General features: G+C 39.9%; 1 protein-coding gene, 1 long non-coding RNA gene and 1 other non-coding gene across 3 annotated transcripts in view; 2 read left to right on the forward strand and 1 right to left on the reverse strand.

Annotated features, from left to right (window-relative positions):
- The window catches only part of adgb (androglobin), a 344,259-nt gene that overhangs the window by 172,548 nt on the left and 148,383 nt on the right, over positions 1-23,328 (forward strand). The window contains exons 13-15 of the mRNA XM_060831153.1: positions 177-267; positions 1,332-1,461; positions 17,969-18,055. Coding sequence (XP_060687136.1) covers positions 177-267; positions 1,332-1,461; positions 17,969-18,055 — 308 coding nt within the window. The remainder of the gene's footprint in view (positions 1-176; positions 268-1,331; positions 1,462-17,968; positions 18,056-23,328) is intronic.
- Positions 1,423-5,550, forward strand: LOC132819500 (uncharacterized). The gene is made up of 3 exons (XR_009645093.1): positions 1,423-1,461; positions 3,660-3,713; positions 5,463-5,550. It is a non-coding gene; the product is annotated as an uncharacterized LOC132819500 (long non-coding RNA).
- LOC132819939 (U5 spliceosomal RNA) lies at positions 9,577-9,691 on the reverse strand. The gene has a single exon (XR_009645153.1). It is a non-coding gene; the product is annotated as a U5 spliceosomal RNA (small nuclear RNA).

Below are 23,328 nucleotides of genomic sequence, written 5' to 3' on the forward strand. Positions count from 1 at the left end.
AAGTTATGAAAATATAATGTCTTTACTGAACATTTGATACATGGAAATCTAATTTCTAGACCAGATTGCCACAAGTGTTTGCCAAATCATTTTCAAACATTTTCTCTCACTAGTCAAGACCTCCTCTTCAACCATCTGATAGAAGTAACAGACTAAATACTTCTTCTTCTCGGCAGAGACCAAAGTAAAGAAACCTGATCAATTTATTGAAATCTCAAGCCCATTGGTTAACTACAAGATAGACACTACAATCATACCACCAGAGAGGTGAGTACAGCCACCGAAGGCTAAACTGTTTTATTTCTCTCTTGTTTTCTTTTCTACGAACAGGAGAATTATTTCCCCCAAACATTTAGTGCCTTTTATTGTGTTTAACAGCAGGCACAGACATACAATTGTTATTGTCTGATAAAATTCTTGTGTCAGTCCCTTGAGATGTTTTACTCCACTAAAGGTTTTGTAAGTGGAATTTAATGGAAGTAATGTAGGTTCAGCCTGCCAGGTGATGAACTGGTGGGAACCCCACATCATTTCATTGAGGAGGCCAATTGCATTAAGTTCTGACAGGCACCTGGACAACATTGAGAGATCCAGGATCCCAGGTCAAAAAAACACCCCAATCCCTCAGAGCAGCCGACCTATCAGAGATTGGTAGTTCTCCATTGCCAACTATACCACCACAAGGAACATCAGTTGCTGCTGATACTACTTCAAAAGCTCCCCCAAGGGATATCATTAGATTCTTGCAATCAGTAAGTGAGGCTGGTGGAATAAGGAAGTCAGGAAGGGTTAGAAGTGATGATAAGGTGGGTGGATTTCAGTAGCCAGCATCAGTTCCTGATGCCACATCCCTCGATCGAGTACCAACTGTCTTTGAAGGAGCCTGAGAGGCCTTTGACAAACCTGCCAGAATTTGCCTGGTAATGTTTGGGAGATAGGGGAAAGCAATGCTCCTTACACTTATCCCAGGAATAATTGCTATCAATAGGTTTAGTAATGAGCCTACATGACATCCTACCATGAGTATACATTGCTCCCATTGTCCGCTTCTGGTTTCCAACTTGATTGCAGGATGTTTACCCACTATGGGAAACGGACATTGTTATTAAATGGATCTGGCTGCCATGTCTGCTGTGTGACTGCATAAATTACAAGTGATCATGTTGTAAACTGCTAGTCTCATAATACCATAATTAAATCATTTTTTGAACAGAAAGTCTGGTCAATTGGGTTGTGACTTCTTTTCTGGATCAATATTGTTTCCTTTACACACCAAACAGATGTTTAAAATCAATGGTATAGTTTCCAAGTATCTTATTTTCCTTCCCCAGAACTGACCAAGTGCCCTTGATTAAAAAAGCTGTGAACACTAGCTTGGCAGCTGTCAGTGAAAACGATGAGACACTCGATCAGAATGATGATGAAGAACAAAAGGTTCTGGAGTCACCTTTCTTTGCGGAGGTAAAATAATCTGACCTCCGATATGTTGGCAATAGATTTGTTTAGCTGTGAATCAAAAGATTTCTAATTACACACACAGAAACAAAGACAGAAATTGTTGGAAAAAACTCAACAGGTCTGGCAGTGTCTGTGGAGAGAAATTAAAGTTAAGGTTTTGGGTCCAGTGACCCTCCTTCAGAACTGATAGTAGCTAGGAAAAGGTTGACATTTATGCAGAAGATGAGGTGGGTGAGATTTGATTTGATTTGATTCGATTAATTATTTTCACATGTACCGAGATACAGTGAAAAGTAATGTGTTATGAGCTAACAGGACAAATCATACGTTACAGAAGTACATCAGGGTAATAGAACAGAATGCAGAATATATTGTTACAGCTACTAGAGAAATTGCAGAGAAAGATCAACGCTGATATCGGAAAGGTCCATTTATAATCAGATAACAGCAGGGGAGAAGCTATTCTTGAATCTGTTGGAATATGTTTTCAAACTCATATATCTTCTGCCTGATGGAAGAGAGAATAACTGGGGTGGGATGGGTATTTGGTTATATTGGCTGCCTTCCTGAGGCAGCGGACGTGTAGACTGAGTCAATGGGTGGAAAGCTGGTTTTCATGATCAACTAGGCTGCATTCACAACTCTGTAATTTCTTGCGGTCTTTGGCAGACTAATAGCCATAGCAAGTTGTGGTTGATCTGGATAGGATGCTTTCTGTGGTACATTTATAAAAATTGTTAAGAGTCATTGTGGATATGCTGAATTTTCTGAGTCTTCTGAGCAAGTAGAGGCATTGGTGTGCTTTCTTGACTGTGGTGTCAACGTGGACAGATCAGGACAGATTGTTGGTGATATTTACTTATACGAAATTGAAGCTCTTGACCACCTACACCTCAGCACCATTGATACAGGGGTGATGACCAGCCTCTTTGTTTTGCTGACATTAAGGGAGAGATTGTTGTCTTTACACCATGCCACTAAATGCTCCATCTCTTTCCTGTACTCTGTCTCATTGTTGTTTGAAATCTGACCCACTATGATAGTGTTATCAGCGAATTTGTAAATGAAATTAGAGCTGAATTTGGCCACACTGTCATGAGTGTGTAAGGAGTATAGTAAGGAGCTGATAACACAGCCTTGCCTATCACCAGTAATGAGGATTACTGTGAAGGAAGTGTTGTCTTCTATCTTTACTGAATGCAGTCTGCAGGTCAGAGAGTGCAGGGTCCAATTGCAGAAGGGAAGCAGAGTCCTAGGTCTCAAAGTTTGGAGATGGGTTTTTGTTGGAATTTAGTTGGAAGTGTTGAAGGTGGAGCTAAAGTCAATATATAGGAATCTGACAAGGTGCCCTTGTTATCCAGATGTTCTAGGAATGCGTGTAGGGCCAAGGAGTCAGCATCTGCCATGGACCTTTGCAATGATAGATTAATTGTAGTGGATCAAGGCAATCTGGGACTTTGGAGTTGATGTGTGCCATTACTAACCTCTTAAAGCATTTCATAATGATAGATGTTGGAACCACCAAGCAGTAATCATCAAAGCACATTGCCTGATCTTTCTTTGGCACCTGTAAGTTCTAAAATTAATTGTTTATGTTATGAAGCTTTAAACCAAAATGTTCAAATAATGCCATGCTTTGAATCAGCATCAAAAAGAAGCTATTCGGAGGGAGTTCCCTGATTCCAGTGACAGTGAGGCAACTATTGAAAGTCTGTAACTTGAAGTAGTAGGTGGTCCCATGCAGTGGCTGACTTTAACCTTCTAGGTGGAGGAAGTTGAGGTCATGGGTTTTGAAGGTGCTGTCGAAGTAACCTTTATGGGTTGCTAAGGTGCATCTTGAATGTGGTATCCATTATTCCCATTGTGCACCACTGATGAGGGGGTGAATGTTTACATTGATGGAAGAAATGGGGTTCATGCAGGCTGCTTTATTCTGAATGGTGTCAAGCTTTTTGAGTGTTGCGAAAACAACATAGATAATTTTCCATTATACGTGAACAGACTTTAAGAGATCAGGACGTAAATGACTCACCATGGAATTTCCAGTTTTTGACCTGATTCTTGCAATCCCCAGGATGTTAAAGCTGAACAGACTCAAATTGCACATATCCAAATTGCACATATTATGTTGTCATTAAAAAAGAAATGCATAATCAGTGTATGTGAAATATTTGTGGATAATTTGTAATATGCTTTTCTAGGAAACCCAACTGGAATTGATAAAATCAGATGCTGTCTTTTCAGTGGACACCCAGGTTAGTAAACAGCATCTGGGGAGTAATTTTGAGATGAAGACGGTACATTCATAGAATTAAGCATTAATTTAGAGTTGAATTTATTAACTGTTGATGATTATTTTAAAATTCCAAATTAAGTTTCTGACAACACATCACTGTGCAAAGACTTTATAATCTGAGTTGGAACATTTCTTTTAAGTACATCCCCATATGCGATCACAAATTCCGCCCCCCATTCTAAAACTGCAGCATGTCTTTATGTTCTTCGTCTTTAAGACATGTTGTGCTCTATATTCAGTCAGATAGTAATAAGCATCCTTCGTCACACCTTCAGTTTTCTTTAAATTCTTACCTAATCTCTTTATGTTGTACTTTGTTGTCCACTCCTATGCTGACTATATTCTTATTGTTGTCTTTGCAAACCCTCAGTTGTTTCCATATGGTCTTTATTCATCCATAGTTGAAAATGTGTTGCTGGTTAAAGCACAGCAGGTTAGGCAGCATCCAAGGAATAGGAAATTCGACGTTTCGGGCATAAGCCCTTCATCAGCCCTTCATTTATTCATCCATAGAATATCATATTATAGGGACTATTGCCTGTCTGGTCTGCACTTGATTCCCACAATATGTACAGTAGTCCTCCCTAGCCCAATATGAGCAAAGGCCAATAAGGGAAGAATGGCTTTTAGATTTAGTAATGGGGAATGAACCAATGCAAATAAGGACAATAAAAGAAGGGGTACATCTATGCAATAGTGATCATAATATAGTACACTTTAAGATGATGATACAGAGGTGTGAATATGATGAAAATCATGTTAATAGAGTTAAGAAAAGCTTACTTTTAAAGGCTTTGAATAGAATTTGTGGAAATAAAATTGGAAACTAAATTGGCTAACAATGATGTACAATAACAATGGAAAGTGTTAAAATGGCGTTCTAGGATAGTGCTGGGAAAATGCATTCTGATAAAAGGGACTCCGTAAATGCATAAAAACATAAGAGAACAATAGAAATGGCCTTTGAAGCAACAGTAAAATTTTTGCTCATCACAAGACTACAGCTGTCATGTCGTCAATCTGAAAGGGCAATTTCTCTACTAGATGGCCAGTGGCTGGAGTTGATTCATTGCATGTGGCAGATGCAGGGCAGTGTGATCCCTGAGGTATTGTACCAAAACATATACTCCTTTAAATTGTAGCCCTCTAGATGTAATGGCTGAAATTCCATTGTCCTTTTTTTGTATCTGCTGCATCTTAGTGGTCTTTGTACATGAACACTAAATATCTTTGGGCCTCCACTGCCAGCTCTTCATCATTTAAAAAATATTGAGTTTAGGTCCACATGGATGATCTCACATTTAACTGCACTGAAATCCAACTTCCGTTATTGGCAACACTTGTTTATTCTGTGAGTGTACCTTTGTAATGCTACACTCTTGCCTACATTGCTTAACATGCCACTAATCTTTGTATATGATACAAGAGACAGGATTATAGGACTTGCTGTTTTGGGAGTCATTAATACATTGAGTGAATAGTCAAGACCACAGCAAGGATATATATGGTATACTGCTTGTTATTTCTTCCCAAATTAAGTGTGTAAACATCACAACTATTTACTGCCTTTGACCACTTAGCCAAATGTTTAAATAGGTGAATAAGTTTCCTTCAATTACAGAAGCTTTAATTTTAACTAACAGTCTGTTATGTGGACAGTATTAAAAAAAAACACTTTCAAATAAATACCATTTTTGACCTTTTTCAGGATAGACCACTTGAGTCCATAAAATCAGGTGGACAGCATTCAATAGCTTCTCATGGTACTAAAAGTCAGCATGGCAGCATTACAAGTCAGCATGGCAGTGTATTTGAACAAAGAAAAGTAAGTTTCTGAAAATTTCTCCAGAATGTTTCAAGAAAGGATTGTTAGTATAGTATTTGTCAATATTTTAGGATGACATTTTGATTTTTGTATAATTTGGTAGACTTTTGATATGAATCTTTTTTCCAATATTCAACGTACAGTACACATTTCAACTGAAAACTTGTAACTGCATTACTGGAGTTCTCTTGTAGACTAGCTTGTTTTGGAATGCATATTGGTCCCCTGTTGTTTCCCACAGCAAAGAAAAAAATTGTTTTACTTCCTCAATTCTCTGTTTCCAACAATTGAATTTCAGACTTTGAAGGACTATTTTTTTCTGTAATTTGTTCTGAAGGCTTCATATTTGACCTTAAGAAAAGTGCTTGGGTTTGGAGAATGTGGATGACTGGATTTATTTCAAAGAGACAAATGAGAGGACATTGGAGCATTGTTTTTAAACAGGGCATTCCTTAGTAGTAGGAGAAAGAGAGGACTGCAGACGATGGAGATCAGAGTCAAAAATTGTGGTGTTGGAAAAGCACAGCCAGTCAGGCAGCATTCGAGGAGTAGGAGAGTCTTGTTTCGTGCATAAGCTTTTGTCACTCATCTTGTGATAACTGCTAGTTTACTGACCTGCCTGGCTTTATTACTGTCAGATTTCAGTTTCTGTTTTGGAGTAGTTGGTAAACAGTCTGTTGAAGGAAAGGAGCTTCTCACATTACTTTTCCTGTTTCTGAAATCTCGGTGTGAATACAGTGAGATATCTGACGGTTTTCTTAAAGAGCATCTGAAATAATCTAGGTGCTGTATTTCCTGGGAAAGCTGTGTTTGCAAAGATCCCAGAGACAACTGGTTGTATTTGGTAACCTGCCCACACATTCCAGAACACAGACAGACAGATGAACACCTTGTTCTTTTTATCTTGAAGAACTAATCATCATTGACCAAAAGTGATGCATTTTTCTGCCTCTGTAGAGAGAAATCCATTTTCTTGTTTTCCTTTAACATGAGCTCACACTTTGTGCAATTATTGTGTGGTAGTTCCTCAGATATCTTCTGAAAATCTAAGTATAGTATACTTTATCCAGAGCACATTATACTCCTTGAAAAAGCTCCAGTAAAATGATTAAACATGATTTCCCTTTTGCAAAACTATGCTGACTCTTCCCAATTACATTCAGATTTTCTAAGTGCTTAGCTGTAATCTCCTTGAGGATCAATTCTAGCACCTTCCCAATGACAGATGTGAAGCAAACTGGTCCATACTTTCCTTTTCTCTGCCTCCCTCCGTTTTTGAATAGAAGAGTCATATTTGCTAAATTCTGATCTGATGGGATCTTTCCAGATTTGGATAATTTTGGAAAACGAGCACTAAAGTATTTACTGCCTGTATCTCATGAGCCTCCTCTCTTAAGACACACGGACAAATTCCATCAGGACCCAGAGATGCATCAGCTCACAGTTTCATCAGTTTGCTTAGCACTTTTTACCGAGTGATGGTAACTTCACCAAGTTTTTCTCTCTCTTCAACCTCCTGATTTATAGCTATTACTGGAATGTGTTTTTGTATCCTCTAGTGAAGACAGAAGCAAGATATTGCTTCACGTCTTGTTCCATGTCTTTATTATCCACCATCAGACCTCTATTCTCCCTCATTAGAAGGCCACATTCACTTTACTTGTTCTTTTCTTTTATCACCTGTAGAAATTTTCTTTGTATCCTCTCATATTCTAATTTATTTCTCCCAATTCATCTTTGAGTCATGCTTTGCCATTTTTTATTTGTTGTTTAATTATCTGATTTGGTACTCACTTGTACATGTTATAATCATTTCCTTAAGCTTGATCCCTTTTTAACTTCTTTATTTAACCACAAATAATAAGTCCTCCCTTTACAACTTTTCCCCTATAGTCAATTTTTTTTTGTAAAAATATACTTTATTCATAAAAAAAGAAATCTTTATGACCATGCATAGTCACAAAAGCAGTTCAGATCTATACAGACTTTGTATACAGAGAAGGAAATAATCATTGTGGTTTGACTTTTTCAATAGTTACAACTAATCTAAAGGCATATCTTAATATATGCTAGGTATTAAGACCTATTTACATGTATCTGAGGCATTGAGAGGTCCAATAACTGAACGCAGTCTCATTGTACTTTGTAGAAAGACCTTAAATAATGATATTCAAAATATATTTATTCTGAGTACTTTTAAATATCCCTGAAAAATCTGCCATTTCTCAATTGATCTGTCCCCTAACCTAGTATCCCAGTTCTCTGAAGGGTTTTTGCCCGAAACGGCGATTTCGCTGCACTTTGGATGCTGCCTGAACTGCTGTGCTCCTCCAGCACTACTAATCCAGAATCTGGTTTCCAGCATCTGCAGTCATTGTTTTCACCTCCCAGTTTACTCCAGTTAGCTCTGCTTTCATGGCCACATACTTGACCTTACTTAAGTTTAAGATAATAGCCTGAGAACCACTCTTCTTTTTAAACCTGATGTAAGATTCAATCATGTATTGGTTGTTGCTATCTAGGAGTGCCTTTACTCTGTGGCTATTAATTAATCTTACTGTAGTACAATAGCAAAATTAATAAATGACCTGCTGTTTGGTTGGTTCCAGAGTGTGCTGTTCTAAAAAACAATTTCAAAGGCTATTTATGAACGTCTCTTCTAGCCTACCATTGCCAATATGATTCTTGTGATTTAAGTGTAGATTAAAAGCACCACAATTATTTAACCCAAGCAGCAATATTCTTTCCCGTCCACTTCATCCTACGTTGCTGTTACTCTTAGGATGCATATAGATTACTTCCATTGGTGACTTCTTTCCCCTAACATTCATATTTTCCAAGGTAAACTCAGCCAGTGTGGGAATTGAACTGTATTGCAAACCAGCTGTCCAGCCTACTGAGCTAACTGACCCAGTTGAAAGACTCTCCTTAACCGCTTCCCTCACCTGAGGCATGGTGAACCTCAGGTTGAAGCACCACTAGTCATCTCTCTCTGATGAGAAATCAGCTGTAGTTTGGTAGTACCATGTGACTTTACCTTTATTCCTTATCTCTATCCAAACAAGTTCTACGTCTTGATCTCTTGACCCTGAAGCAAAGTCTCTCTAACAACTGCACCAATGATATCTGTGACTAACAGTAATACCATTCCATCTTAACCCAGCATCCAGTTCTGCTTAATTGTGATTGTCACAAAACTAATCCATTTTTCTTTCTAAAACCTGTTCCTTGGCTCAAGGAGACTCTCTCCTTGATTTTTTTCAGAGGGGCAATAAACCAGGCCAGACTCCAGTTTATATGTAAACAGATTTTGTTTATATGTAAACAGATGAGACTGAAGACCAGCTTGTCCACTCTGGAGAAGGTCCATCCTTTTCTTTCCCTTGTGTTTTTAACCCTTCTCTTCGGACCTCCAGCAACTCCTGGCCTCAGCTCATCCATGAGGAGGGGTCCTCTCGGCCTGGGTGTAGTGGCCTTCAGCTTGGCATGGACTCAGCATGGACTTCAGGCCTTGAGGTGATTCCAGAACAATCTCCCAACCTCATGATCTTAAAGGTGAAGCTTGGTGTGGTCTGGAACTGAGGCCCAGTATCGAGTACAAGCTAGGTTTCAGCATGGTCTGGATAGGAGCACCGTTATTCTGAAGTTCTACTTTTGCAAGGCCGGACTTTTTATTTCTCTTTCTGAGATCTTCTAAATGAAGAAGCTGTTCCTGGGTACCTAAAATGGCACTGGAGGTGACAACTTGTAAACATTTCATTGTACACATTTGAGTACATGTGACAATAAAGCTGATTCTAATAGTCACTAGAGCAGTTATTTGCATACCCCTCATGAACGTCACTGCCAGGGTCCTGCAAATGAGCTGACTACACTTTTTGCCTTTTGCCCTCTATGTTCCAAAAGCTGAACTGCAACTATCTAAATTACCAGTTACATACAGACATTGTTGAGATGTGTACAGCAAACATTATATCTTTCTTTGAACAGGAAAACGAACCCTACTAAAAGTAGGGCCACAAAAAATTATTTTAAACTCTGAGTGTTCCTCTCCACGGAAATCTTTAGTAAAAGGCGAAAGATTTATACGATCTGAAGAGAAACCAGAGTATACTACAGAACTGTCCCAATTCCTCCTACCCAATTGGTAACGATCCTCCTTAACATTAGATTGAGCTGTCGCAACCTGTATCCCGGGGACATAGACGAACATAGATTAACATTGTACGAGGCAATATTAAATCCTGTGCGGCGACATCTGTTAAATATTAAGTTTTATTTCTTTACTTTAGTGTTGAACCTGATGTGTATGTAAATGAGCTGCGTGTTGTGTGGGTTGGGTTTACAGTGACGTGTGTATGATTCTGACAATCAGCGTCTATGTTGCATATTCAAACATTCTTAATATGTTTGAACATTCGGATTAGCATTTTGAAGTAGTACAGTCAGATAATATTGCATTGCTTCATATGGGAATGCCGATGAATGTAATGACAAAGATGCGGAGCTCGGAGTAAGAGAAAATACGGAAATGACTTTCAATTCGGTTGCCGCTGCGCTGAAAAATGTTGACACGTTTATTATATTTGAGCAACATAGCTTGATCAGCGATTACTATTTTAAATGTTTGCCTTTATACACTAATCTTGGCTATCCATCGTAATCACCGCCAAAATAAATTACCAAACTATTGCGGAAGTTTGCTTTAAAGTACATAGATTCTGGATTAGTGGTGCTGGAAGAGCACAGCAGTTCCGGACGCATCCGGGGAGCAGTAAAGTAGACATTTCGGGCAAATTGCTGCTCCTTGGATTCTGCCTGAATTGCTATGCTCTTCCAGCACCACTAATCCAGAATCTGGTTCCAGGATCTGCAGTCATTGTAGTTTAAATCAACTAGGTAAAAACATAGAACTTGAGCATTTATGGCCAAGGATCAACCCTGCGTGATTGCATCACCATCACAAAACTGGTTAAAGCCGCCGTGTTACAGAGCAATGTCGGAATTATCTATGGCTGTACAGTAAATTCTTAAATGCACTTTTAAAATTATGACCAGATTTTCAGATGCAACAGGCAGTCATTTCCAGGTATTTTGTTTTCGACGCACTTTTTAAAAACAATCATCTTTGAGATGTGTGCACTTAGTCTTTATAAAGCATTTTATAGTGTCACACGAAAAACTAAAAAAGCTTCCAGTTTGTGGAAATTTTAAACATGCGTGCCTAACGTACATGGACGCGAATGTAACTTTAAAGATTGGCCAGTAAGGCCTTAGTGGGCCTTAGTGTTGACGCTTTCACTTGTTGAGCTGAGTATGAAATACCAAATGCACAAAGGGAGCACAGCACAGCATGCTTCAAATATTTCGGAAGCAGAAGAAATTTACAACATTCCATACTCGCGTCAGCTTGTAGAAACTAATTAAACTAGCGTAGGTTTAAAAATTGAAATTAATATCATTTTGCTTTTAATGCTCAGATGAAGGGGCTTGAAACATTTAGTAAAAGTAGTTTATAACTATAAGTGGTTGTTTTAGTAAATTTTTAAGTGATCTAACAGGGGTCTTTGCTGCTATAAGTAAACAGTTGCATCAAGCTATGCATACACCCTCAGTATGAAAATCCCAAGGTGCGAAGAACTTTTTTTATTTCAAAAATATATAAACATATTTTATATATATATATACATACTCACAAACACAGTTTGGTTCTGTTCAGTAGCATATCAAGAAAACAAACAAACAAAGCTGAGGATAGAATTTGACTACATCCAAACAAACCAAAGACCTCTCTTACACATACAGGACTATACATGCATTTGGGACCTAGGAGGGCCCGATAACTGAACAGGCCCCTTGTTAACATTGGCAGGAAGACCTCAGGTCTTTCCCACTGCATCTTTGCAGCAGCTTTAGTGTGTCCCTCAGCACATAGTCCCGTACCTTGGGATGTGCCAGTCACAACCCTCGGTTGATGTCAACTTCTTGGTCTGGAAGACCAACAATTTTTGGGCAGACCAAAGAGCATTGTTCACTGAGTTGATGGTCCTCCAGGCACGGTCAATGTTTGCAGTCACTGGACCACAGACTGTAGAGCGCAGAGTCCTGCATTATGGAGTTGCTTGGGATGAACCTCAGCAAAAATCCATTAACCAGGCCTGCCGTCAAGGAAAGGCCTCCAGCATTGTCAAAGATCCATCCCAATGTTTTTCTACAACCTCTACCATCGGAGAGAAGGTACAGAAGCCTGAGCACACGCACACCAGCCGGTTTTTGAAACAGTTTCTACCCAACTGTTGTTAGAATACTGAATGGACTCACAAATTCTCAACATTCGCCTGTACCTGTGTTTTTTGTTTTTGCCACTGTTTCCCTGTTATTTACTTATCTATACTACTTAACTCTGTGATCTGCCTCTATTGCTCGCAAGACAAAGCTTTTCACTGTTCCTCAGTACACATGACAATAAATTCAATTCAATTCAATCAGCTAAGCAATGTCTTAGTGCTTGTTGGAAAGTTCTCGTGATGAGGCTTTCTGCCAAATGACTTTGACAGTCTGTTCAGGGAACCACGCAACAGGATCCATCCTTTCCTTTTCCCACAGAGTCTCAAAAATGCTATGCGCTGACTACTTTCTGATATATTTGTGATCAAATTTCTTCACAAAGAAAGGTGATATGGAACAGTCCAACTGCTTGGAGCATTCTGCGGCAATAAGGCCAGTCCCATCCTTCACATCACCAGGGGACAGATAGAACTTCAATGCATAGTGACACTAAGTGTTTACATATGAGGGTCTATGCACAGCTTGATGCAGCTGCCCACAAAGGTGGCTATCAGGATGAAGGTGGCATTGGGTACATGCTTCCTCTTATCCAGAGTTTTATACGTTGAGTCAATGGTCCTTCTTAGACCTCAGATGAAATGTGAAAAAACTCAGGTGACTGCAACTGCACAGTTTTGTAGAATGGACCAGACATATGCCACATACAACAGCAGAGAGAGTACCTCACACCTGATGACCAGGTTTTTGACAACAATGGAGAGGGAGCAGTGTTCCCAAAAGACCAGTTTCTGCTACATTGCGCTCCTCCCAAGATTTTGTGCATGCCCCAGTCCCTCCAAACTGTATTCCCAGGACCTTCAAATAATCTGACTTGATGGTGACGGGATAAAGGCCCAGTTCTCAAAGAACAAGATCTCTCTCTTGCCTCGATTCACTTTGGCTCCCAAGGCCAGTCCAAACTAGTTGCAGATCCTCATGAGTCTGTGAACTAATGATGGAACTGAACAAAAAGCAGCAACATCTTCCATGTACACGGAGGGCTTTAACCTGCAGGTCCCTGCTGACTGAAATACTCATCCCTGTCAGGCTCTCATCCTTCCTGATGGACTCAGCAAAAAGCTCTGTATAACACACAAACGTGGCAGGAGACAGTGGGCAGCCCTGTCTGACTCTGGATCTGACCGGGAAGCTCTAATTCCCATTCATTAATTGAGGCTGCACTAATGGTGCTGGTGTAGAGCAGTCGGATCCAATTGCGGATTCCTTCCCCAAAACCCATTCTGGAGAGCATGTCACATATACATGTGTGATATCCTGTCATTCTCCTGGTCCAAGCTATTAAGTGCTGAGAACCTAACTGTCTCCACTGTAAGGAAGGATTGGTCTAGCCACATTGCTTTGGGACACTCCGTTAGTTGCACTGCACCGTACCATCTCTCCCTTGTGGAGACATTATTGCAGAAAAACACATTGACCACAAATACATCAGGCATTAGTCACCAGGTAACACCCTCAAGGCCTTGCTAGAAGGATAGATCCCTTGGTTGCTTCCTTGAGAAGACTGTCAAAGCTAATAGGCAGCTCTTTCCATCAGAGCCTTCTCACATACCTGAAGTCTGGAGAGAGATGCAATAGTTTTTGTCCAAGCTCATTCTGAGCAACTTGTAACACAGGTCTCTGTGCTCTATGTGATGTTCCCAGTGACATATACCAAGACACAGACCAACTGCACCTACACCACTGTAAACACAGTGTCTATTTATTTTTGGGCCTTTAAAAACTGTAGACTGCAATGAGAAAGAACATCTTAAAAACAGGATTCACCCGGACGGCTGCTTAACTTGAAATCTAACATGCACTCTATTTTTATAACTGTGGATTCCTGCAATGTGCACATCATCGGGGCTGAGGAGATGTTTATAAATAAGGCTGTTTGGTTCTCAGCTGTATGAGCAGATTGAAAATGAGACAAGTTACAAAGGCACAGAGACAGAGAGAGAAGACACAGAAATGTGTGCAATCGTCCTCTCCAACAAACTGCAGTTAAAAAAACTTAATTTAAACCTAAAAAAAAATACAGTATATACTTGAGTACTAATCGATCTCATGTAAAAGACAACACCCTATTTTTGGCCAAATAACCTGGAATTTTCCATATACCATATTTAAAGGTCAACCCTAGTTCTTCACAGATAACAGATCAACATTTACGAGTCAGTGTGCTGGCCATCACGTCCCGTTCTAGCTTTCCAGTCTGCCGGTTGTTCAGTTCCGCTCCCAGTCCGCCAGTCCTTTGGCTGTTCTTCTCCGCTCCGGGTTTTCAGAATTACTGTATTTTTTTTTCATTTAGAGATCATTTGGGTTTCTGCTAATGATACGGTATGAATTTTGAGGGGCATGAATTTCAGCCCCTCAACAATAGTATCCATGTCATAGTCGACTCCATGAATTTAACCTTAAAAAGTCAAAACAATTCAAAAGTTGCTCGAGGATATTTGGTAGCTTTCATGAATTAGTCTCTGTGAGCTGTGAATTTTGAATTGATAAATCAGAGACATTTTCCAAGTGAATCAGTCATTCTGTACTTCGTATAAACTAGTGAATGCTTCTGCAGAAAGACAACTGAACACCAAGGGCCTGTAGAGATGAAAAAGGATCATTTCAACAATGGAACTGGGAAGCAAAGACCACTGAAATGATTTTCCAGTATTTTTCCCACCTTATCCAATAATTTTTTTTCCCTATTTTGCTTGTGTGCATTTATATGCCAATGATTTATATCTGTTTATCTGTAGCTGTTGTCTAATTACTTGTAATAAATAAAAATTCTTGTTTAGTACAGAAACTTAGCCTGTGTTTTCTATCAACCTTGGTCTGAATTATGAATCACCAAGTGTCAAGCTGTAGCTCAGTCAACAGAATAATGGCCTGGGTTCTCCTGGACACTAGCAGCACATTGCCAATTGTGAATTATGCGCCATCTGTAGGTTAGGACAAAGAGAACCTTTGATATTCAGCAAATTACTGGATAAGCTTATCTGTAATTTTTAGATTAGATTCCCTACAGTGTGAAAACAGGCCCTTCAGCCCAATCAGTCCACACCGACCCTCCGAAGAGTAACCTACCCAGACCCATTTCCCTCTGACTGATGCACCAAAGACTGTAGGCAATTTAGCATGGCCAATTCACCTGAACTGCACATCTTTGTGACTGTGGGAGGAAACTGGAGCACCCAGAGGAAACCCACGCAGACACATGGAGAATGTGCAAACTCCACACCAAGAGTCGCCCGAGGCTGGAATCGAACCTGGGACCCTGGTACTGTGAGGCAGCAGTACTAACCACTGAGCCACCGTGCCATCCCAGATCTTAAAATGTAAACTCAAATCCAGGAAAAACTTTTTAAAAACGTTTTACCAATAAGGCAACAGGACACAGTCTGGTGCAGTAACTCAGGAAGTTATACCTAGGTTATAAATAATATCGATTAAAACGAAGCAGCAACTTTACAGGTGCATTATAGCTCTTGATTTCCAATTCAATTTAGGGTATAAGGTTGACACCTGGTCTCTTGTCTATTTCCAAAACCCCACGGCCCCTCTGTTTCCAATTGGATGGCAGGATATCTTAACTTCTTGATGCCAAACTCTGTTACTTTTTACTTTTAAAGCCACATCCCACAAACATGATCACTTACAGCAATACAATCTTATTGGCCTAAATTAGATGAGACCTATTGCTAATTGGTTTATGGGCCACATGCTCAATCTCCAATTTGCTGTTCAGAATGATGGACAGTCACTGATGTCACCACCCACTATATCCTGATTGGGCCCTTAAGTTGTCAATTATTCATGGGTCCATCTTCAACATTAAGTTTTGTTATGGTGACTTTGACCTTTTACTAAGAGGGTTGGTTGAAATGTTCTTTTCCTCTTTGTTCGGGAAAAGGGAGCCATTTGTAGTCAGGACCCAAAGATTAATATCCTTGAGCTGATGACTAATCCTTTGTTTCATTGGTAAAGTTCCCATTAAATCAGGCAATTATTTATCACTGACCTTTTGATTCTGATTTTTGATTTGATTTATTATTGTCACATGTACTGAGATACAGTAAAATGTATTGTTTTACATGCTAACCAGTCAAATCATACCTTACATGAGTACATCAGGGTAATACAAAACAACCTCGAATATCCGAATGAGACGGGCAGGGATCTGATCGTAAACAAAAGAAGCATTTACGGGACCTTGAGATCTTGTTCGGATAATTCAAAATTCGGATAAACGGTGTTCGGATAACCGAGGTTGTTCTGTTGAACAGTATGCAGAATATAGTGTTGCAGCTTCAGAGAAAGTTAAAAATCACACAACACCAGGTTATAGTCCAACAGGCTTATTTGAAAACACTAGCTTTCGAAGCTCTGTTTCTTCCTCAGGTGGTTGTGGAGAAAAAAAACAATAAGACACAGAATTTATAGCCAAATAAGTACAGTGTCATAGAGATGTGATGATACATTAAACAATTTTAGACCAAGTCTTTCATCTTTTAGAAAGGAATGTGATTTTCTGATCTTTGATATGTATATCCCAGAACGTCTTTTAAATTACATTCTCAAGAAAAGTCTAGCTTTTCTAACAACAGGTGTCATCTCAGCTCAGACAATGCATTAAGGTGTGAGGTCTGTCTGTGTCCCAGTGTTGAATTAGAATGGTTCTATTTCTAAAGTGGGATTTAGAGAGTTTTACATGGATTCGTGCAGTTTTAGAGCAAAGTAAAATGTAATTCTGCAAAAACAAATTCACCCTATAAACTTATATGTGTGCGCATGTAGGAGAGGCAGAGTGAGTGTGTGCATGTGAGTGTGCGTGCATGTGATAGAGAGAGAGAGTGTGTGTGTGTGTGTAAGCTTGGTTAAGTGTGTGTGAGTGTGATGGGGTAAACACATTTAAGAGGGTGCATGCATGGGCGTGAGTGCAGGGGGTGTTTGTGTTTACATATGAAAGCGAGCTTGATTCCAGCCACAGGTGACTGTCTGTGTACAGTTCGCAAATTCTCCCCATTTCTGTGTGGGTTACCTCCGGGTGCTGTGGTTGCTTCCAACATGTCCAGAGATGTGCAGGTTAGGTGAATTGGCCATGCTAAATTGTCTATAGTGTTTAGGGATGTGTAGGTTAGGTGCACAATGTAGAGGAATGTGTCTGGGTGAGTTCTCTTCGGAGGGTCAGTGTGGACTTGTTGGGCTGAAGGGTCTGTTTCCACACTGTAGGGATTCTATGATCATAAGTATTTAAGTTAGCTCACTGAGCTGGAAGATTTATTTTCAGGCGTTTCGTCACCATGACTAGGTAACCACACTGTAGGAATTCTATGATCCAGATTGTCTGAATTTGTAAATTCAAAGAATTGTGGTCGTGATATTTGTAGATATATCAACAAATGTATAACAATAGTACTATGAGATGAAAAAAAAAGACACGGAGAGTGCTGTTGTATATGGATCCAAAAGAGTTAATACTTAATTGAGTGCAACAAATCAATCCTGCCAATGATGTCATGGAGAATTGGTAATAGTAAAGAAGAAGTTGGTGGACTCAGACTGAGGTGCTGTTTTCCTAACAGTTTTTGTAGTACTGTAGGTCAGATTCATATTATTCTTAAATAGTTACAGTAGTTCAATAAACTTCATATTTTATACTCAACAGGACATTTCCAATTAAAGCAGAAAGGTGGATATCCTAATCCACACCAGATTACTTCAGGCTTGAAGGTACATACATACAACAGATCACACCTATCTAGTCCTTCAGCACACTCCAGAATTCTCCCACTCTAACTGGAAGCCAAGTCTGTAAAATAGGACCAATGTTTCTTCAAGAAATATATACTTATGTTAGTGATGAAGATCGGTTTGATCTGAGTTTAGAAGAGGATGAAAGAAATGCATACAATATGAGAATTAATATTCTAGATGTTTCAATCATCTTTCATTTAAGTTAAATTTGTGCGATGTTATTGTCAGGCTAGTATTCTTACCCAAATAAGTAAAGTTATAAATTTCCCATTAACTATCACATTTATTGCTGTGCTGTTTCGCAGGAAATTGATTCCACAAAAGCAAGTGGCCAGTTTTCATCAGTGTCTCATGGTGCTAAAAGTCAGCAAAGTAATGTAGCAGAACACAAGGTAAGTCGATAATCATAGATAATCTAGAATATTTCAAGTAGGGTATTTGGAACTGCAACATTTGCAGCTTTTATGTACATGTGTTTAAGTTCCATTCCAGAGGGAATTGAATGTGGGTAACCATAACAGGAACTCATTTGAACATCTGGTTTTATTTCATGGATTGTATGTATAATGATTTCTACGTGATTTTTGTATGTGTTCTATATATTAGCATGGAAGGCGCGACAGAAATGATTGGGAGCTGATTGAGTTTGGCAATATTACTATTTCCTGAACGCAATTTGCATGGTTGGCACAATGAATCCCCGATTCTATTTCATTAAAAGCAGAGGTAAACATGCTGTATGTAATTTAATGGTATTACATCTATTTCTGACTGGCAAATATTAAGCATTCTCTACAGTGAGTGAAGTCTTACCAGTCCTTCCAAGAAGATGGTGGAGTGGGAAAATGTTAGATCGGTGGGCCAATGATTTCCTTCATCTGTCCTATCTTACTGAAATTGATGGTAACCAGTTTGCACAGATCCTGAATTGTGGGCAAAATGGGAATCAACTGGAAACAGGGGGCTCCTCACTGATTCTAATAGATGCCTGGATTGCCTTGCTAGACACCTGGCTGGACTGGCTTGCAAGGCCTCATATACTTACTGTTGTCCCCACACTAACCTAATGGAACACCTAGGATTGGTGGGCCACACCAAGACCATCGGTGAAAGGATATTCCTTTCATATTGACAGTCTGGCAGCTATTGCTACAACTTTGTTTTACAAATTAGTAATGTTTTCAGAAGGTACCTCAAGAAAGTTTGATGTTTTCTCCAGATGACTACTCCTGGCACCCTGTGTATTTGCCACCTCTACCAGTAAAAAGTACTAAGTAAGAGCTGTTTGAGGTAGTTTGCTGCCACCAATCTCTTTGTCTTTGCTTTGTCTTAGGCCTATCTAGTGATTGATGGTAGTGGATACGTTACTGTATAGTATCTACAGAGGAAGCGCTATAGTTAGATAACAAAAGTAGCATATGAGCAATAGTATAATTACATTTAATCAGGCATAATTATCAAGACCTGAGGAATCTGGTGCATCTAGTCATAGTGTCATACAGCATGGAAACAGACCTTCGGTCCAATCAGTCCATGCTGAACATAATCCCAAAATAAATTAGTCCCATCTGCCATTGGAGGGAATTGGTTTTGAAGGCCCATATCCCTCCAAATCCTTCCTGTTCATGTATCTATCCAAATATCTTTCAGACATCCACCACTTTCTCAGGAAGTTCATTCCACCCACAAACACTCTGTGAAAAGAAATTTGCCTGTTGTGTCATTTTAAGTCTTTCTCCTCTAACTTTAAAAATGTGCCCCAGCCTTGAAATTCCCCATCCTAGGGAAAAGACAACTACCGTTAACTGTACCTATACCTCTCATTATTTTATAAACTTCTATCAGATCACCTCTGAATCTCCTACACTCCAGTGAAAAAAGTATCTCCAATACCTTAGAGTAGAACTATTTGGTTTCCACTTACACACTGTGTGACCTTAATTGACATTAATTCAGAGCCATTACTCTATAGAACAGATGGAGGTGTCCTTTTCATTCCCACTTGGATAATGGCAGCATCCATCTCCATCAATGAGGCTGCTTTCCTGCCAAAGCTGCAGGTTCTTAGGTTGGACTTGCAGCCTCAAGAATTCACCTGTTGTTGTCTTTAATTGAATGGTAAATGGGGAACTCAGTAATTGGAAGATTGCCTCTCAGAAAATCATACCTATGGGAGAGTTGGATCAAGAACTGACCAAGACCATCAATTATTTTTGAACTGGGTAAGATTCTGTCCAGTGTGGGGTCAAATTCAACAGAACAAAGTAATGTGGGTGGCACGGTGGTTCAGTGGTTAGCACAGCTGCCTCACAGCACCAGCGACCCGGGTTCGATTCCAGCCTTGGGCAACTGTCTACGTGGAGTTTGCACATTCTCCCTGTGTCTGCGTGGGTTTCCTCCGGGTGCTGCAGTTTCCTCCCATATCCAAAGATGTGCAGGTTAGTGAATTAGGCAATCCTAAATTGTCCTTAGTGTTCAGGGATGTATAGGTTAGGGGGTAAATATAGGGGTTTGGGTGGGATACTCTTTGGTAGATCGATGTGGATTTGTTGGGCCAAAGAGCCTATTTCCACACTATAGGGATTCTAATAGATAAACATGGTATAATCAAATAGAGTTCACATGGAAGACAGAATTTGAGTAACGGTTGCAATAAAAGTCTGGAAAACTTACCGTGTAGAAATTGGAGCGGAACAGTGGTTCAATAGTAAGTACTATTGTCTCAGTGCCAGGGACCTGGGTTCATACAATAGAATAAAATAGAATAGCCTTTATTGTTACACATACTCGATGAGTATGGTGAAAACGCCAATTACAGCAGTAACTTAGATACAAAAGAACTTGGTACAGCATCTTCTGTTACGAGAATTTTTGGCAGAAACAAAATGTCAAACATTACAGAAAAGAGTTCAGTACAGCAGACCACACTGGCACTTAGCTTCCAGTCTGCACCAGGCCCTGGCTCCACACCGCACTGGCGACACACCACGCCAGAAGGCTGCTTCGGGAGGCTGGGAGGCCGCTGCGCAATGCTGGAAGTGACCGCCAGAGACAGGGAATCATCACTCACTGGATGCTAAGAACTGTTGCTCACCGGAGGCCAGAATGGTCGTCCGAGGCCAGGAGCCAAAGGGAAGAAAAGAAGAAGGAGAAGAAGAAAAAAGAAACACTAGGTGGAAGAAAAAGAGAATAAAAAGAAGAAAAGAAGAAGAAGAGTGGGTGGAGTGGAGAAACTTCGACTGGAGTGTTCCACTCAGCCACCACCTTGAAAAGAATTCAATTCCAATCCCAGACAACTGTCTGTATGGAGGTCTCACATTCTCCCTGTGTCTGCGTGGGTTTCCTCTAGGTGCTCCAGTTTCCTCCAAAAGTCCAAAGGTGTGCAGCTTAGGTGGATTGGTCATGGGAAATGCAGGGTCACAGGGATATGTTCAGGGGATGGGTCTGAGTGGCATGCTCTTTGGAGGGCCTGTTTGCACTTGATGGGCTGAATGGTCTGCTTCCACACTGTAGAAATTCTATGATTCTATGAAATTGATGATTCAAAGCTAATTATTAGCTTGAGAAAGGCACGACTGGAAAAAAAAAACTCTCAATAGCAAACTAGCTCATATTAGATATACTTTTCACTTTAAAAGGTGCATATAGAATTATATAGCACAGAAACAGATCCTTTGGTCCAACTCATCCACATCAACCAGATTTCCCAAAATAAATTAGTACTATTTTCTTGCACTTTTCCCATATCCCTTTAAACCTTTCCTATTCATGTACCTGTCCAAATATCTTTTAAATATTGTAACTGTACCAAAACTTACCACTTCCTCTGGTACTTCATTCCATATACACACCAATCTTTGTGTGAAAACATTGCCTGTCAGATCCCTTTTAAATTTTTCTCTTTCTCACCTTAAACCTATGTCCTGTAGTTTTGAACTCCTCTATCCTAGGCTATTCACCTTATCTATGCCTCTCATGATTTTACAACATTCTATAAAGTCACCCATGAACTTCCGATACTCCAGGGAGAAACATCCCAGGCCTATTCAGCCAATCCCCATAACTCAAACACTCTAGTCCTGGTAACATTCTTGTAAAACTTTTCTGCACCCTTTCCAATTTAGTAATGTCCTTCCTACAACAGGGCAACCAGAACTGTACCCAGTACTCCAAAAGTGGCCTCACCAATATTCTGTACGGCTATACCATGTCATCCCAACTCCTATACTCAGTGCTCTAACCAATGAAGGCAAGTGTGGCAAACGCTTTCTTCACTACCCTGTCAATCTGTGACGCTACTTTCAAGAGACTATGTACCTGAATCCCTGGGTCTTCTGTTTGACAACACTCCCCAGGGATCTACCATTAACTGTGTAAGTCTTACCCTGATTTCTAATACCAAAATGCAACTCCTCACATTTATCTAAATTAAATTCTATTCTGAAAGAGCAATTCTTAAGTACTAATCTGAGATTGAAATAGAATTGTTTGATGTAATGAAGTTGAACAAGTAGCTCTGTGCTCTGCATCAAATTCATTAATGACAGCAAGTTCATATGTATTTTTCTCTCCTTTTAAATATATACATATATTTTTTGAGAAGATTTGTAGCTCAGGTGGAGGTTCTGGATGTAGGTTTGCTCACTGAGCTGGAAGGTTCATTTTTAGATGTTACGTCATTATACTAGGTAACATCATCAGTGAGCCTCCCGATGAAGCACTGGTGGCATGCTCTGCTTTCTATTTATGTGTTTAGGTTACCTTGGGTTGGTGGTGTAATTTCCTGTGGTGTTGTTCTCTTTCTCAGGGGGTGGTAAATGGGATCCAAGTCAATGTGTTTGTTGATAGAGTTCCGGATTGCCACGCTTCTAGGAATTCTCGTGCGTGTCTCTGTTTTTCTTGTCCTAGGATGGATGTGTTGTCCCACTCGAAGTGGTGTCCTTCCTCATCTGTATGTAAGGATACCAGTGAGAGTCGATCATGCCTTTTTGTGGCTAGTTGATGTTCATGTATCCTGGTGGCTAGTTTTCTGCCTGTTTGTCCAATATAGTGTTTGTTACAGTTCTTGCAAGATATTTTGTAAATGACATTAGTCATATATGTTATATATGTGTTTCATCATCTGTTGCTGGTAACCATTAAAATATCTGACCTGTTGGAAATTGCCACTTTTGCCAGTTTACAGAATCAATGTCTGTTATCTTCAGCAAGGAGAAAGTGAGGACTGCAGATGCTGGAGAAGAGAGTCGAAGAGTGTGGTGCTGGAAAAGCACACCCGGTCAGGCAGCATCTGAGGAGCACGAGAATTGACATTTTGGGCATAAGCCCTTCATCAGGAATGATCTTCAGCAGAATTTTTTCAATGAGAGAAGGAGCAGGGCATGAGGATTTCAGCTTTCAGTAGCTATTTGCAAAAACAAATCTCTACATTTTAACAGAGGTCCCTACCTCACAGGAGCCTTTCCTTTGTCTATTTGATTCACTCCACACGATATCAGGAAAAAGTTGAAGGCACTGATACTGCAAAGGCTTTGGACCCTGACAATATTCCAGTAATGTGTAATGAAGACTTATGCTCCAGAACTTACCTAGCCAAGCTGTTCTATTACAGCTACAACACTGGCATCTACCCAACAATGTGGAAAGTTGCCCCAGGATGTCCTGT

The sequence above is a fragment of the Hemiscyllium ocellatum genome, chromosome 10, assembly GCF_020745735.1.
Source record: "Hemiscyllium ocellatum isolate sHemOce1 chromosome 10, sHemOce1.pat.X.cur, whole genome shotgun sequence".
NCBI classification, from domain to species: domain Eukaryota; kingdom Metazoa; phylum Chordata; class Chondrichthyes; order Orectolobiformes; family Hemiscylliidae; genus Hemiscyllium; species Hemiscyllium ocellatum.